We start from the raw sequence: 16,999 nt of genomic DNA on the forward strand, positions 1-16,999 counted from the left end.
GATGACGACGGATCCCATATTGCCCAAGGCCGGCGAGCGCAACATCCTCGTGACCAGCGCCCTGCCCTACGTGAACAATGTTCCCCATCTGGGTAACGTTGTGGGCTCTGTGCTGAGTGCCGATGTATTTGCGAGGTATGAGTCAACACTGTATAGAATATGTCATTGCGCCATGAAGCTGACAGCTTCCCAATAGATACCACAAGGCCTGTGGCCGACGCACATTGTACATCTGTGGTACAGATGAATATGGAACGGCAACCGAGACCAAGGCGCTGGAGGAGAAGATGTCGCCGCAGGATCTGTGCGCCAAATATAACAAGATCCACCAAGACGTGTACGAATGGTTCAATATCGGCTTCGACCACTTTGGTCGGACACCCACACAGAAGCACACCGAGATCTCGCAGTCGATCTTCAAGCGCCTGCACGAGAACGGCTTCCTCGCCGAGCGCACCGCCGAACAGCCCTTCTGCGAGCAGCACGGCTCGTTCCTGGCTGATCGCTTCGTGGAGGGTGAATGCCCCCGCTGCCACTACGACGACGCCCGCGGAGACCAGTGCGACAAGTGTGGTCATCTTCTCGATCCCTTTGATCTGATCAACCCGCGCTGCAAGATCGATGGCGCTGCCCCGGTCCGCCGCGAGACGAAACACATCCACATCCTGCTCGACAAGCTCCAACCGGAGATCGAGAAATGGGTCCACCCTGCTATTGAGAAGGGTAACTGGCCTAGGAACTCCCGCATCATCACCGAGTCCTGGTTGAAGGAGGGATTGAAGGGCCGTGGCATCACCCGAGACTTGAAATGGGGTGTTCCCGTCCCGCTAGAGGGATACGAGAATAAGGTTCTCTATGTGTGGTTTGAGGCTTGCATCGGCTACCCTTCGATCACAGCCAACTACACAGACGACTGGGAGAAGTGGTGGCGCAACCCGGAGGATGTGCAGTTGTGGCAGTTCCTGGGCAAGGACAACGTTCCCTTCCACAGTGTGATCTTCCCTGGCACACAAATCGGCACGAAGGATAAGTGGACCATGCTTCACCATCTGAGCACGACCGAGTACCTCAACTACGAAGGTGGCAAGTTCAGCAAGTCGCGTGGCGTGGGTGTGTTTGGCACGAACGCCCGTGAAACCGGTGTGTCCGCCGACGTGTGGCGTTACTTCCTGCTGAAGAACCGCCCAGAGACTGGCGATACTCAGTTCGAGTGGGGTCCCTTCGTGGACAGCAACAACGGCGAGCTCCTCGCCAAGCTAGGCAACCTCGTCAACCGCGTCATCAAGCTTGTCACCGCCTCTTACGGCTCCATCATTCCGGAATTCACCGTGCCGGAGACCTTCAACCCATTCCTAGCGGAAGTCACCGAACACTTGCGCCAGTACCATGAAGATCTGGAAGGTGCGCATCTGCGTGCCGGTGTGCAGACAGCCATGCGCATCGCCGAGGCGGGTAACGGACTGATCCAAGCGAACCGACTCGACAATGCGCTGATTGCGAACGAGCCCGAGCGTGCCGCCGCCGTCGTCGGCACAGTGCTCAACCTGATCCACCTGCTGTCCAGCGTGTTCTTGCCGTACATGCCTGCAACCTCGAAGTCGATTCTGGAACAGCTGAACGCCTCCTTCCAGTACATTCCCAGTGTGGAAGAGCTCCAGTCCGGCTGGAAGCCTACTTCGTTGAAGGCGGGCCACAAGATCGGCAAGGCCGCCTATCTGTTCACCCGTATTGATCCCAAGAAGGCCGATGAATGGCGTGAGATGTTTGGTGGGTCGCAGGCCGACCGGAAGAAGAAGGAGGAGGAGGCTGCCAAGCAGGCTGCGAAGAAGGCTGCTGCTAAGGCTAAGAAGAAGGAGAAGAAGGAGAAGGGCCGTGCTGGTGCTCCTGGAGGTGTGGAGGGGTCTGCTAAGGGTGGTGCGGAGAAGATCTCTGTTACTACCGAGGGCACAAACGATGAGGCTGTTGAGAAGATTGCTGATGGGGTGGCGCAGGTTACTCTGCCTACCTCGTAGATTGTCAGGTCTTTAACGGGGTGATCTAGATGAGAAAATACATGCAAGGCGCGTTGTGGGGGTTTTCTTTTTTATGATTCTCTTTGCGAGATGTTGTGCATGGGTGATGGACGGTGATCATCTTCTGGGCATATTGAACTGGCTTGGGGAATTCTTCCTTTTAATAGGTATCATACGCATGGATGCAGTGAAGGTGTTTTGACTTTGATATCTTGATTTTGGATGTCCTGTTTACTTGTCCCTGCTTAGCTCTATGATCTGTAGTTATAGTGAACGGTCGGGATTCCAGAATTACATCTCCAAGGTCCTAGCAGACCTTTCCAAGACATTAAAAAAATTTAGCCAGGCTAGCAAAAAATTTCCCATTTGCACTTGATCAAAACACGCCGACGTGGTAAAAATTTCATTACATGCTCGTTGTAGCGATGGGACACGAAAGCGATTGGCGAAAATAAAAATCCCTCCATCCCACGCAAAAAAGAAGAAGAAAAAAAGCCCCGGTTCAAATCAACGCTTGCGCGTGCTCGGTCTGGGCTTTGTCTCATCAGGTCCGATAGGGTGCAGCATGACCTTGTTGGTAGTCTGTTGGGTATTGACGGAGTAGCCCTTGCTCCAGTCGTAGCTGACAGAGTAAGCGAAGATGTTTCCAGTGCGGTTGAAAGCGGTGGTAGTGATAGGGCCCCCGACAGCGGGGTAACCCTTGAGACGGTGCTTCGCATCCTTATCCCAGAAGTGGAAAGTGCCGTCGGCACCTGCAGTACTAAATGTACCATGAATGGGATGGAAGGAGATAGCGTTAACGGAGTAGATATTGCAAACATCGCGGTTTGCAGGCGGGGTTTCACGGTGGCACTTGAAGGAGAAGTTCGAGGCGGAATCCTTCTCCTCTACGTACTGAATAGCACAACGGCCCTCGACAGAGCCGACAGCGAAGCCCGAAGCATCTGAAAAGCAGCTGACTACCCGCGTCTGCCACTTGAGGGGTGATTGCATGGTCTTGTAGAACTTTGTTGGCTGGTCGAGGTTGATGATATTGATGTAGCGGTCTGCGGTACCGATGACAAGCAGTTTATTCTTGACATCCATGGTGTAGACACGCTCCTGACACTCGACGGACGCAATTGCGGTCGACTGGCGCAAATCCCAGTATTTAACTGTCTTGTCCCACGAGCCGGTGATCAGGAGTGGGGTTCCGCCCACGGATGGATTGGGGATCATATGGCAGCTTCGAATGGGGGCGTCATGGGCGGCAACTTGGGTTGTTGTGCCTGAGCCGAGATCGATCATGCGGGCTGCCTTGTCGGCACCAGCACCGACGACCTTGGTTCCATCCTGTGAGAGAGAGAGAAAAAAAAGATGACGTTAGTTTCTAGACTTGGGTCGTTGAGGGGCGAGTATGGAGATGTGGTGAGAAAGGATCTAAGCGTACTGGAGACCAACAGCAGTTCAGAACTGGTGCTTCATGTTCGAAGAGAGCCTTTCCTTCACTTTGTCCCTGGTCGTTGATTTCGTAGATGCGAACTTTCTTATCCCACGAGGCGACGGCTAGGTGTTCGCTGGTAGGCGAGAAGCAGAGATCCGAGATACCATCCTCGGGAGGAGTATTGAGAGCAACGTCCTTGGAAATGTCGCCGGTGGTGTTTGTCTGGCCCGCCGAGGCCGACGACGCGCCGGCGCCGAAAAGTGACATTTGAAAGGGCGCGAGAGGTGTGATGTGGTACAGGGTATCGAGGGGGAGGAGATGAAAGGTTATGAACAGAAAACAAAGGCAAAGCTGAATTCACAACCGAGGAGTCATGCGAAGGAGAGAGAAAGTCAAGCTCAAAGGAGAAAGGACGAGATGGAGAAATCGAGGATAATTGTAGCTCGACAGAAAGCGATGCGCGATGCCGGCAGAAAATAATTCTCACCGCCTTTATGCCTGTGGACTTTATACTTCAAGTCTCTCTGCCTGAGTATCATTCAATCTTTGCATTTTTAGTTTCAATCTGGATACCTTGATCTCTATCTTTATGTTTCTTTTGTTGACAGAGAAGTAGTCCAGCCTAGCTTTCTATCGATGCCATGAGTCACGACGACCAAGGCAGCATTGTCGGACTTCAGTTATCCGTTTAGGAATAATTTTCATGGACGTTTCACTCAATGGTCAGATTGAAGCGTCCAGAGAGATTTGACTCAAAAAATTAGACTTCATTTGACCTTCGCTTTCTGAGCATCCGATGCCAGTCTATACGACTTGTCTACAACAACCTTGTACCAAGTGACAAGTGGGCCGTTGGCCCAACATCTTGATGGTCTCTTATTTTCTAGAGGGACTCTCTAGTCAAGTAGTTATGGCTATGAATTTAGTATAAAGTTCATCACCAGTGTTTAAGTAGGGGTTTCAACCTTTCTATCCAAAGATATTGTTGCGCTTGGATGACGAGTATATGTACTGTGTCAGTCCAAAAAACAGCCCCCTCTAGGCCATCATGAAAGATGATTTATGATGTGGCTTAGTGGTAAAAATGTCTGTTGCTTTTCTTTTTGGAACAGATACATATTTAACCATCCAATTGGATCTTTTGATTCGGTTGCAAGTATAGTTTATAAGAGATTCCCCCCTCGCATGGGTATCGTGATGAGATAATGGTTACGCTCCCAAAAACGAAATCCGAGCAAGAACCTTTCGAGGAACCGGAAATATTGAGATTGGTCTCGCGATAATAATGGCCGTGGTCCGTTCCCTAGACTGTAGAGAATGAGATCGAGACGTCCAAGGGAAACGAGGAGTGGTATGATTGGAAGTACGATCAGGTGACAGTCATACGATGGAGGAATATAAAGTACTATAACGTAATGTAACTACATCAATAACTAGCCCATGATAGCTCCTCTAGTTAGCGTAATAAGGAGGATCTGCTACATAAAGTGGAGCCCAAATGCGGGGTGCAGCGCTAAGATTGGCTCAGATGGACACTGTTGATGTCAGTTGGATCCGGGGGAGGCCGGTTGGTATAATATCTACAGTGATATGAGGATGCTGTAGTATAGGTGATAGTTCATCGATCGTAGGCAAATGGACCGTCGCTAATAGATCTTCGATATTAGATCATCAGAGAGAGAGAGAGAGAGAGAGAGAGAGAGAGAGAGAGAGAGAGGAATCGAATGCCAAAATCGAGACCCCGAGGTGAATGGACAAACGTGTAAAACCACAAGACATCCCATGACACCTCTCACACAACCTTGGTCACCTGCCTTAAACCTTCCCCTCTCCTTCCATCTCCTGATCTTTCATCTTCCAATTCATCTATATCCCTCTCTTCACCTCCCATTTTCATCTTCATCATTCTACAATGTCTGTTCCATTAACCAAAGTCGATTCGGCCATCGCTGGCTTGTCTATATCCGATGAGAAACCTGAGACCATTGAGAAGGAGGTCAAGGGCAAGACCCACAAGCGACACTCCTCAACGGTAGAAGGGATCTGGAACATCAAGGATCTTGGTAAGTAGTACACTCCTCAATCTCAATGGAGACAGCTATACTGATTACTGATATCAATTTAGAAAAGCAAAAGCTAGAAATTACCCTACCAATCGAAACACAGAAGACTGGATGGTCAGTATCTCACCTCCGTTCCGTTCACATCAATCATTCTTCCTGACTTCTGTTCAGGAAACTCAACACCTCCCCTTCAACCATCGAGGACAAAGAGATCCTCAAAATGCTCCTCGTCACGCCCCCGGTCAAGAAGATTGACCTACACTTCCCCCTTGGCCTAGAGGTCACCGCTCGAAACTCCAAGGGCGTCACAATCAAGGACGCATTAGATGCCATCCACAAGCAGTTCAAGAAGAAAGTTAGCGGGTATACAATTCCAGACCACAGAGACTCTATGACTGACGTGGCCCCGCTAGGCGGATGATGAACTCGACAAACCCTATCTCGCTGGCTTCGAGTGGGACAAGGAAGAGTGCTGGACCCGGTTGATCGTGCACCAAAAGAAGGAGGGTGCACCACAGCCAAGCAAAAAGACCAAGAAGAAGTCCAAGGACGAGGCATAGATTGGCAAGAGCCCCTCCACCGCGGGTATTTCGTGACATGACCACGAACACAGACAAGTGTACCCGGATGCCTTCTCCAATCTCTTCTAACCTTTCTTCCTTCCCTTACCAGTCAAGATTATGGATGCTCTTGCCGGGGACTATTGACTCCCCGCAATCTGCAATATGTGATTTGACTTTTTTCTTATCTTCTGCTTTTTCATAGTCTTGCTCGGCTACTCTGTGCTCACTGCGTTTCCAATGTAGAAACAAGAAATTGGACGGCGCAAGGGAGATTCCGTCCTTTGATTCTATCTATCTTATTACTATCAGTTGTTTCTGCCTGGCCCGGCTTTTATGTATCTACCTAGGGTGGACCGGTATATGCCGTTCACTCCTTCTGACGCCTAGTGGAGATCGAATCAAGTAGTTCCCGGCTGTCTTTTTCAGCGATAGGTGTTGTATGGGGGATATTATGTAGAACGTCGATCCGAGGAGACAATTGAAATCCAAGTGGACATCCCAAGCCACGCTATACCAGGCTGGCGTCCACAACTTGATTGTGTACATGGGGTAAACTATCGATTCATTGGGACGATAGAAGGATATGAAAATTTGTCAATCCCAAGGACTTCCGCCCTCTCGAAAAAGCCTCCGAGTAATTCGGCTTCATGTCAAAAGTGGTGAATGTGAGCTTGGAGAGGATGGGGGGGGGGGGGGGGGGGTCGATTTGTTGTGTCAGCATCGGCATCATTCTGACAAGTGGTACATCTTCCATTGCTAGACCTGAGCTGGTGAAACATTGACGGGGACGTTTCTGCTAGCAGTAGGCTCTAAGTCTTTGATTTAATCACAGCATGGTTGAGGGATCGGAAGAATAGGACCCATTGGATGGGCGGGGAGAAGTTGATGAAAAGGGACCAGGTGTGAGTGTCCAAGTTGAGGAGAATAAGACCCTATTTTGCGAGGATGGAGAGGGCGTGGGGTTGGGCTGTGAGAGGAGAGGGGCCATTAGGGCTAGAGAAAAGAAGATGAGCTATTGAAACTCAGCCTGGGAGGGCTTTAGGGGCTGACTCTATGGTGCCAGGTTGGGTACAATTGAGCCTCATCACTTCTACATGTGATGGTCATTTCACTTTCCCGGGACTATTTGGAATTTTGGATGTGGTAGATGGACTATGATTGAAATAATGTAGAGATGGATGTAATTGAGAATTGAGTATACACAGTTGCAATGAGGACGAATAATGATACACTTCTCATCTAGAACGACCCGAACTCCCAAAGAGAACCAAGAAGATCTCGTCAAGAATCGTAAAAACAAGATGGGTATTAAGATGCTGATTATTCAGCGTAGCAAAGATGCGACGGGCAGCAGCCTGCGCATTAGCTCTGCCGACGACATTGCCCGCCAGATCTGGGATGAGCGTAGCCAAGACTACAGTAGCCTCGGCACGACTATTGAGACGGTCTGCGGCCGAACGAAAAGGGGATTTGCGGAGTACACCGCCGGGCCAGAGGGTATCGCGAGCGAGAACAAGGTATTTGATTAGCGAATCATCCTGGACCAGGCCACGCGCTCCGTCGCGAACCTTGCGCTCTATTGTTCCGCCGAGGAGTTGGTGCAGCACAACAACGACGGCACGGCCGCGCAGCCAGTTGTTACCGCGGTTCAGCTCGAAGGCTTCGAGGAAGAGATCGCAGATGGGCTTGATGAATGGTTCGAGTTCACGGTCTTCGAAGGCGTTGAGTTCCGCTTCGGCTTCGGCGGCTATGACGGCGTCTTGGGTTGCGAGGCTGGCGTCTGGAACCGTTGTGCTGATGGCCTGTTGAGTGGCGGCTGAGATGAGATTCTGGCCTGCGGTAGATAGTTGGTCCAGAACACCAAAGTTGCCGAGGAAGTCATCCATGCCGTCCGCGACAGAGTTGTAAATACGTGTGACAAGGTCTTTGGTCTCACCTTCGTTGTCGCGAGCGTTTTCCTTACGGGGAAGGATGGCACGTTCAGAGAGGAATGCACGTAGATCGTGGCTGCGACAGACCTCTGGCAGGAGGAGGAGCTTCTGTAGATAGGCTTCGAGGGCTAGTCGCCGTTTATGAAGAAACTCTTTCTGCAGCTTCATAACGACGCGTCGCCGGGGGAACTCCAAGTGCCGGACGGAGGGGTAGCGTTGGCGTAGCTTTTGATGCAGATCGTGGAACTCGCTGTATCGCCGTGCAACAACCCACGATGCAGCAGGCATTTGCTCGCCAGCATTTCTTCGAACTTCCACGACGTCTAAAATAACCAGTTAGCGTGAACAAACACACACACACACGGTACGTTAGGAGGTTATCTTACACATTGCGAATTCACGGCCATCGTCCTCCTCTTTGCCCACGACGGTAGACTTGAGACTAACGGTCGATCGCCCGAACAAGCTGTTATCCCTTTCCTGGAGAATGTACTGTTGCCGCTGCATTTCCTTGCGGTGCATTTCGCGCTGGATGCTGGCCTTGGACTTGCGCAGAATTCTCAGCTCCGCGGTGTTGTTTGTCAGTTCTGCTTTGCGTGTCAATGCTTGGACCACGGCGTCCTGGGCCGCAAGCTTGTCAATGTCCACCGAGAGCGCCTCAATCGCTTCCGTAAGACCCAAATCACCCGGTGCAGCTTCGTGCACTTCATCTGCTGAGTCTTTCCCATCCACGCCGTCTGGTTCTTCGTATTCATCTTCGATGAATTTCTGTTGATCTGGAAATAGGTCGTCTTCAAATACACCAAGTCGCGACGCATGATCCACAAGACCAAGCGATGCGATGCTTTTCTTGGTTCTTTCATTCCGGGTGTCAACCTGGGGAATTTCGGACGAGCTGCGCGACGAAAGAACAGGACGCTCCGGCCCGAACAGACCGGCGGCATCTCCTTTGAGGTCTTCAATTCTTCCATTTTTCGGCTCGTTGGTGATGATGTCATTAAGTGCTGCCTCCATCGTCTCAAGGACTTGGCTTTGGCTCTGACCAGCATCATTCTCGCCATTCTGGGAATCCTTGCCCAAACTATGAGTGGACGTGGCGAGGTTGTCTGTGTCGTAGTCGTCATCAAAAAGATGACTAGATCGCTCTGAATCTATTGATTGTCGTGATGAATCGTCACCATCAAACAATTTCCCCATGCCCCGCACATCACTGGAAGAGACAGCGGCTCGTCGAAGGTCTTTCGATGGTCTCAATCCCGGCTGTGAGGTGGTTCGTGACAGTAGAGGGGGCAGAGGTCGCCTCTCAAGAGTTTCAAAAGTGACTGCTATGGGGGAGGATTGACGAACTGGTGCCTGGGCAAGAGATGCTTCATCAGACGCAAGATACTTCCAATATAGATCGGACTCCTTGAACTTCGGATAATAAGTATCCTGGAGATGCTCGAGAATGGCAGATTGGGTTGTCAAAACAACCATTCGCGCTTTTCGGTATTGTTCCGAAGTGGCACGCTTTCCTGCACTGAGGAATGTCTTAACTGCTCGGCGAGACTCTTCAGAGACCTTCAGTTCTGGTTTTGAGAGGTAGGTTTCACTGATGAGAGCTAGATCGTTTCTGTCAGCTGGTTTCCATGCCATTGAATTGGGCGCTGCCTCGTCTCCAAAGTCATCTTCAAGTGGGTTGCGGAATCCATCTACAACAACCCAGAATTGAACAAGCGACATCAACTTTTGGCGGTCCATAAACTCCATAAAATAAGAAAGCCCAGATGCGCTGTGCATCACGTCAACCAGAGATGATCCATGCATTCTAGATGGAATCTCTGGTCGAACGTCTATTGCGGGGGGTACATGGGGGTTCTCGCCAGTTTTCGCAAGATTCGCCACTTTCTGATCGAGAACACGTTTGCCTGTTTCCAACCGTTTCAGATAGACCTGATCCTGGCCCTCGACCATACTCTCTTGTTTCAATTGACTGGAAACGAGGGCACGGAACCGACGGGCATCGGAGAGGTTATTACATTTCCTGATTGCCCTCACAAAGCGCTCAAAGGCTCGCTCTGAGTCGGTTGCAGAAATTCTTGGGAATGGTTGCCCGCGCTTAGATTTGGGGTTTGGTGAGGCGTGCTGGTCCAAAGCGGCGCGCAGTTTGCGCACAGTCTTCCGGTCCTGCAAAGCTGTGCGGCCATATGCTTCTATTAGTTGGTTCCATGTGTCTGGATCTGACAAAGAAGTAACTATTGGAATAAGCACAGCGCATGAGATGATTTCGCGAATCAGAACCGACACAATTCGACTATTTAGTACGCTCTCTGGGAATAGCTGGGGTAAAAGGCCAACCGCTAACTTGCGCAGGTACTCCTGTTGAACAGACTTTTGATCGGACGCAGAGATTGCAACCGCAGGATGTAAGCGGCCTTCGCGGAATTTTTTTGCAATGGCCAAATCGAGCTCTCCAGACTCGGTCACATTTCGATTGAGATTGCGTCCCCGAACAGAACGCTCGGCAATGTCAAATTCTTTGAGGTGCGATGTCACGATTGGGAAGATGCGCGATACGATCAGCGAGACCATTTCCTCTGTAATCAACCTATCCCGGAGGTTTTCAAGGGCGACACGAATCGTTCGATCAATCTCATTGGCAAATATGGGGTTCGGGCTGATGCCGCCGTACCACGAGGAAATAAAATCTCGGGTGATGAAAGACAAAATTTCGTCGATCCCTTCCGATACGACAAAGGACTGAGGATAGAGTGGTCGAGGCCGGTATCGCGTGCTCCGGTGGACATTCAGCACTTCCTTTCGCCATTGGTTTGGTTTTGTGAAAGCCACTGAAACTTTCTTATTGACTATTTCATTTCGGTGCCGGATTGTCAATGTGACAAGTCCTAAAAGACCCACAGAAACCAGGATGGCGCCCAGCGTCACAGCATATCCTAGATACCGGAGGATCGGGAGCCAACGAGCCACAAGACCCCAAGCGATGAATACGCCGACGCCCGTCAGAACTAGGTCGCGACGACTAAGGGCCATTCTCCCCACACGATTGTTAGAGCTCCACGGCTCATAACGATTACTCCCGGGAACTTGGGAGCGAACAGCTCGGCATGGTATTATGGTCACGGTCAACTGGGCCGGATAGGCGGTGAAACTCTCGTTTGTATTGGGCGTCCAAGAATGAAGCCGGATATCTGGTAATTCAAAATATCTAAGAGCAAGAAGAGGTAAGGACGTGGATCTCACCTATAAAGGCAATATCAAAAAGAACAGCCAAGCAGCGAGTCGAGAAAGACACGATCCCGTGACCGTGCGGGAGGATCCCGCCGGACGTCATTTTGTTTACTTAAGCTGATAATCCGGGGCCCGGCACCCAACGTTCAACTTGGTCTTTCCCCTCTTCTTCTTCCTTTTCTAATTCTCACTCTCTTCTCTTTACTCATACTGGTTGAACGGTTTCTGCGCCATGGCTTCTATTACGGATTTCGTCGACTTTTCCTCTAAGCCTTTACTATGTGAGTTGGTCTCTTTACAGGATCTCAACAATTTGCATGTGACTAACCCCAACAGGGTCCGCCGCGACTATTGCTTTTAACCCAATTTTCTGGAAGTAAGTGTCCATATTGTTTGAGAGAACTATACCAGCCATGACTCTGTCCTTGAGCAATAGCTAACCTGAACTTTCTAGCATTGTTGCCCGCGCAGGTTGGCTGACTCCACCCGAGGACTGTTGCATTCAGCCCAAGCTAACCGGTGAACAGAGTATCGCAACCACTTCTTGACCCGCCTCTTTGGAGGCGCTTACAATGGTTGCTACTTCCTTGCAATCACCATTTTCTCCCTCGGAATTTTCCGTGACCATGTCTACCAACTTGCTCTAGCTGACCAACCCTTCTACGCTCCTGTCCACCAACCGATCATTGGAGGTGCCTTGTTTACCATCGGTTCGGTCTTGGTTCTCTCCAGCATGTGGGCTCTTGGTGTGACCGGTACCTACCTTGGCGACTACTTCGGTATTCTCATGGACGCTCCCGTGACCGGGTTCCCTTTCAACGTGACCGGCTCGCCGATGTACTGGGGTAGCACCTTGAACTTCCTTGGCGTTGCACTGTACCACGGCAAGGTTGCTGGCCTTCTTTTGACTGCCCAGGTCTTTGTCCTGTACTGGTTCGCTCTTGGCTGGGAAGAGTAAGTAGTTGTTTTTGCAGCATTCCTAGAACTAAACTAACCATCTCTAGCCCCTTCACTGCTGAGATCTATGCCAAGCGTGAGCGTGAGCGTGCCAAGAAGCAGGGTGGCAAGAAGCAGTAAGCGCTGTTAATGTATACCAGGATTGGCCGGGACATTCAACATCCACAATCCGCGCCCCAAAAGAGAGGCCAGGTTGTTCAGACAACTTGACACCCTAAAGTCAGGGATTTGCCCATGACAACGTTCCAGCACTTGGATGCATCCGAATCTTCAACGACGCTGGACCTGTAGACAATAGATCTTTACCTTGTCCTTGATACTGAGGATGAGTAGAACAGGACAAGGCCCTACTGTGATTTCCCTTACGCGACTACAAACCTTTTAATGCAATCAACCCATCGCGCCAAAACTGCAGTACAACTGTGAATCAGTAGACCTTATCTGCTTACTTGTGATTGAGGATGTACAAGGGGCCTTTGAAGTGTTTGTCTGTTTGGGGGCCAGGGGAGAGAGATATCTACCGCAGACAAAACGAATGCTCCAGACAAGACAAAAGGCTTTAAATTTAGCACATGCCACATGCCACATTCTCCAATTCTGTTCTCTGGGCCTATTTCCATGCAAACAACCATCCCAAGCAATTGAGAAAGATCCAGTATGTTCGCGACGGTCTGTTGAGATAGACCAGCTGTCTCGATGCCTGGTTTGTTTAGCTGCCACCTAGTCTTTAGCTAGCTTTTGTCTGTACAGCATCAATCCTTTCTCTCCTCTATGCTCTCTTGTTAAGACCAAAGTATTAGGCCGAGCCAAAGAGCTTTACAGATGTCAGCACAATCAATCACCAGGGAATTTCCCGTTGTTGAGAGGACCTAGTGATGAGCATAGTTATCAGAGCGTTATACTACAGCCAAGTCTCCTCGCCTGATTTCACACTCATTCTCTCGGACTACACAATGGCCCAGCTAATAGACGACCAAGATCATTCCAGTCTCTCTGACGGAATAAAGCCCAAGTAAAGAGCCAGTACAACTTCAACTGCCGGTTCTTCGCCAACATTATTCCGGCGCGCTTACCCCCACTGCATATGTACCATCCAATGCATAGCTGGCTCACTTCTATGGGCAATTACTCTCGGGTGACGATTTAAGTGAAGATCAAATGAGAATCAATGAAAGTCAAAAGCGATTCAATACGTCAAATTCGCTAAGCATGCCTGACCTTCTTCAGCCTACTGGGATGAACCAGAGCAAGAGACAAAGACCCAGGTGATAAAGCTCGAATGGTTGACATTCCTCGCTTGTTTTTTACGCAGGTGAGAGGAAGGTCTTTACGGCGAGGATCATGCTGTGTGGTTTGCTTTTTGTTTGATTCGCCCTTAATGGGTCCAGCACGACGTTCGCTACACTCCCTCAATCCAGGGGACCTCGTCCGATTGAAAAGACTCCCGGGGTTTCCCAGCTGGAAGTTATCACCACCCTTTTCTTTCCAGCAGGTGCAAGTAACAACTGCACTACGAGAATCAAATGGGGTGAGTTTCCCATGCGCCGTGCATTCTTCTATGATGACACCACAATGACATCGGCTTGGTGAACCAGGAATCAAAACCAAGCCAGTAGGTTGGAACCAGTGTTGGGTTCAGTCATTAGCCGATATTCTGGCCATTGGCTAGGATGAACCAGGTTGGGAATCACTGGTGAGAATCATGATGAACTTACCTTGCAAAGCCAGAAGAACATGCTTAATGGATCGGAGTTCAGTGGCAGCGTTGTTAGCAACAAGCAATCAGGGAGCACCGAGCACCGCACACCCAATTCCAAGGTCCATGGTGATCCTTCGAAAGATGTGTGCCCTGGCTCAATCCAACTGGGCTGAGGTGTTTCGTGTTACTACGTTCCCTAACAAAGGAAGAAAAAAGGGCAGATTGAGGAGGCAGAACAAGAGAGGAAGCTGAAATCGGACAACCCCACCTGAAGCAGAGCAGAGTGAAACTATGACCGGGGAGATGAAGATATCTACAACAGAAACTCATCCAAGACTTGACTACAGACCATTCAGCATGTTCAAGGTCCATTTCCCCTAGCAGACGAATTCAAGAAACTCGAATTGAAACACATTCGCCAGGTCCATGGTGTTACCGTATACCTAGGTATGCTGAGAAGACTTGACCTGGACAAATACCGCGTTGATATCACCAGGAACCGGTGAGTCACTGGCTATGGAAGGCAGATCGAAGCCCAAGACTGGAACAAACAGACCCCCATCGGATGAGACTGTGGTAATCATGACTTGCCATCCCCAGACATGGCAGTGACAACTTGCGCACCAAGACTTGAGATGGAAGTCCTGGAATATGAAAAACAGAGTTGCCGAAAAACAAAGAATCAGAAATTGACCGTCGATCTCACCGTCAATCCGACAGCTTGAACTTGAACCAAACCCCGTGCCCTCCCGTAGAGGACATTGTTCAGCTATGCCAGGGGAAGAAGTGCAGATACCGAATGGTGACAGTAGGTAAAAATCCCATGTCGTTGCTTAAATACCAAATTAGCCGCAGCTGTAGAGGCGTGGTGGTTATGACCTCAAGATTGACATGCACGCAGGAGGAGGCTCAGACCAAGGAGAAAACCAAGGATGGTGCCGAGATCGAGGGCGAGGACGAGAACGATATCATCAATGAGGCGAAGGAGAGCAAAGGCAAAATAGTAGCATGGCGACGGTCTCACCATGCACGTTTGGTCTGCTCACCAAGTGGACTTGCGTGCCCTACTGGGATGGCCCATGGACATTCCAGTTGTTATTCTTTTGTGAATGAAGCGTTTGTTGTTAAACCCAGCCGAATAACAAAAAGTCTTGCTTGTTTATAGAAATGAGGGTATATTCCGACGCCACATGAATCAAAGAGCCCAAGGAGACAGATACGGGGTATTACGCAGAGTTTATAATCGCCAGGAAGAGTGCTAGACATGAAAAATGCCAGAAGGCCCAGTATCAAAAAAAAAAAAAAAAAACAAAGAAAAGTAGCACTGGCAATAGCCCATCTCTCACTGCCGCCGTCCCCTCCCTCTCTTCACCTGCGTCCGACTCTCATCAACTGTCTCAACCTCATCCTCATCGGTCCCCTTCTTCAAGTCCTCGCCCTCAGCAAGGCCCCACTTCTCACGGTCATACCAGTCCTCGCCATCACTCATCTCCCCAACATGTCCCTCAGCCTTACACCAATCCAGAACATCAGCTTTCATGCGGCAAGATCTTTTCAGCGAATCGAGCATGTGCTCGACCCCGCGCACCGTCTCTTCCTGCTTCTGGATATACGACCAAAGTAGTCGGCGGGTTTCCTCGGCCTCGGCAGCAGGGAGGCCGAAGTTCGGGTCAGGGCGGATGTTGTCCGGGACAAGGAATAGAGGGTGCGGGGTTGGGAGTGGGAATGCTGTGTCGGAGGAGAGTGGGGAGCTATTTTCAGTTTCGTTTGGGACTGCGTGGGCTTGCGCACGCGTTGTCATTCTCCGTGGCGGTTCTGGTGAGGAGCCATCGTGCATTTCGAGGTCTTGTTCCGTGTCGTCGTTGAGTTCGGTTGTGTCGACGGGATCGGCATCTTTCGACATTTCCATGTCTTGTTTCCCGTTGGATGGTGGATTTGTGCTCACCCCAGCTGCATCGCTGTTGTTTCTCTCTTGAGCGAGAGTCGAGGCGTTAGGGTGAGGTGGGAGGTCTTTGACAGTGGCATCGGTCTCTTCTGATTTAAGCTGCAGGCCATTCTTGGCAAGTTCACCCTCTGCTGGAACCTCGGCCATTTCCACGTCATTCTGCATTGAACTAGGCTGGGGCTTTGTCCCATTCTTTGCCGATGAGGGGTCCTGGGTAGCTATTGATGCAGGGACGTTTTGTGCCACATCCTGCTGGCCATTGAGATCCTTAGTGATGGACGGAGTACCAGTTCCACTTGCACCCTGACCGGCATATACGCTCGGGTCATTACTGGCAAGCCTGGGGTCGAAGATCAAGTGATCACTAGGCGTCTCGAGTGCACCGCATGGCATCCAACCGCTATCACCGAGGAATTGCCTATGCAAGTTCCTTGCGCGCCAGAGCAAAGCCCGTTCCTGGCGGAGCTTGTGTTCGACGGTCAATGTCATCTTCTCTAGGGCTTGCGACGTGTATGCTTGGGACATGGAAGGATGGGTGGGGAGTTCGGAAGGATGCTTCAAGGGACAAAGAAGAGCTGAAAAGAAAAAACCATTAGCCATGAAGCCACAAACAGAACTGAAAAAGGAGGGGGGAAACATACTCTCAAGCGCAATACCGGAGAACGGGTTCTCTTCAGCAGCTGCAGCATCAGCCTCGGAATCTTCATCATCCTCATCAAGCTCGTCTCCCTCGGAATCGTAGCGAACCGGGTTCGGCTGAAGAATATAGCGCGTATACCCAGCATGATCGACTCTCTTATCACCGTTCAAAAGTCAGTTTCCAAAAAATCCTAGTCTCATCTTTATCACCATAGCGTCCATGTCCCAAGATCGGCAAATCACACACCTGCTTATAGTAATCCTCGGCGTTGATGTAACCCAGTGCGCCCTCGCTCACATACTTAGCGTTAGCATGCATTTTGTTTCCCCTATTTGTCGGTGCCATGATTGGGTCGTCTGGGCCATTTTCTGGTGAAGAAAGATGTCAGAGAATAATGATGCTTGGAAAGACAGACTGCTTGGTCGATAACTTACCTTCACGCTCTCTGCGCAAGGCCCGCTTCATTCCAATGATGGTATCGGCGATCAACGCCGCTTGCGCCGTCATAGTTACGGTCTCGACAACAAGATTATCAGGT

The 16,999-nt window shown here is 50.3% G+C and overlaps 6 protein-coding genes across 6 annotated transcripts; 3 read left to right on the forward strand and 3 right to left on the reverse strand.

The window, feature by feature from the left end:
* Position 1: 1 nt before the first annotated feature.
* On the forward strand, positions 2-2,012 carry Pdw03_1356 (Methionyl-tRNA synthetase; the record flags this gene model as incomplete). Its single annotated transcript, XM_014679666.1, has 2 exons — positions 2-135; positions 197-2,012. 2 exons carry the CDS (start codon positions 2-4, stop codon positions 2,010-2,012), a joined length of 1,950 nt encoding a protein of 649 aa, XP_014535152.1.
* A 507-nt stretch (positions 2,013-2,519) lies between these two features.
* Pdw03_1357 (Nuclear pore complex protein (SonA), putative) lies at positions 2,520-3,702 on the reverse strand (the record flags this gene model as incomplete). The annotated part of the gene is made up of 2 exons (XM_014679665.1): positions 2,520-3,344; positions 3,442-3,702. 2 exons carry the CDS (start codon positions 3,700-3,702, stop codon positions 2,520-2,522), a joined length of 1,086 nt encoding a protein of 361 aa, XP_014535151.1.
* A 1,645-nt stretch (positions 3,703-5,347) lies between these two features.
* Positions 5,348-6,058, forward strand: Pdw03_1358 (uncharacterized protein; the record flags this gene model as incomplete). The annotated part of the gene is made up of 4 exons (XM_014679664.1): positions 5,348-5,498; positions 5,561-5,612; positions 5,670-5,853; positions 5,912-6,058. The coding sequence occupies 4 exons, from the start codon at positions 5,348-5,350 to the stop codon at positions 6,056-6,058; spliced, it is 534 nt and encodes a 177-aa protein (XP_014535150.1).
* Positions 6,059-7,296: 1,238 nt separating this feature from the next.
* Positions 7,297-11,323, reverse strand: Pdw03_1359 (Intermediate filament protein (Mdm1), putative; the record flags this gene model as incomplete). Its single annotated transcript, XM_014679663.2, has 3 exons — positions 7,297-8,315; positions 8,379-11,180; positions 11,233-11,323. The coding sequence occupies 3 exons, from the start codon at positions 11,321-11,323 to the stop codon at positions 7,297-7,299; spliced, it is 3,912 nt and encodes a 1,303-aa protein (XP_014535149.2).
* A 129-nt stretch (positions 11,324-11,452) lies between these two features.
* On the forward strand, positions 11,453-12,297 carry Pdw03_1360 (Phospholipid methyltransferase; the record flags this gene model as incomplete). Its single annotated transcript, XM_014679662.1, has 5 exons — positions 11,453-11,501; positions 11,557-11,596; positions 11,675-11,691; positions 11,748-12,174; positions 12,225-12,297. The coding sequence occupies 5 exons, from the start codon at positions 11,453-11,455 to the stop codon at positions 12,295-12,297; spliced, it is 606 nt and encodes a 201-aa protein (XP_014535148.1).
* A 2,921-nt stretch (positions 12,298-15,218) lies between these two features.
* Pdw03_1361 (Transcriptional regulatory protein RXT2, N-terminal) lies at positions 15,219-16,968 on the reverse strand (the record flags this gene model as incomplete). Its single annotated transcript, XM_066099888.1, has 4 exons — positions 15,219-16,396; positions 16,463-16,616; positions 16,708-16,829; positions 16,896-16,968. 4 exons carry the CDS (start codon positions 16,966-16,968, stop codon positions 15,219-15,221), a joined length of 1,527 nt encoding a protein of 508 aa, XP_065957615.1.
* Positions 16,969-16,999: the final 31 nt, after the last annotated feature.

Source organism: Penicillium digitatum, chromosome 5 (assembly GCF_016767815.1).
Source record: "Penicillium digitatum chromosome 5, complete sequence".
In the NCBI taxonomy this organism is placed as follows: Eukaryota; Fungi; Ascomycota; class Eurotiomycetes; order Eurotiales; family Aspergillaceae; genus Penicillium; species Penicillium digitatum.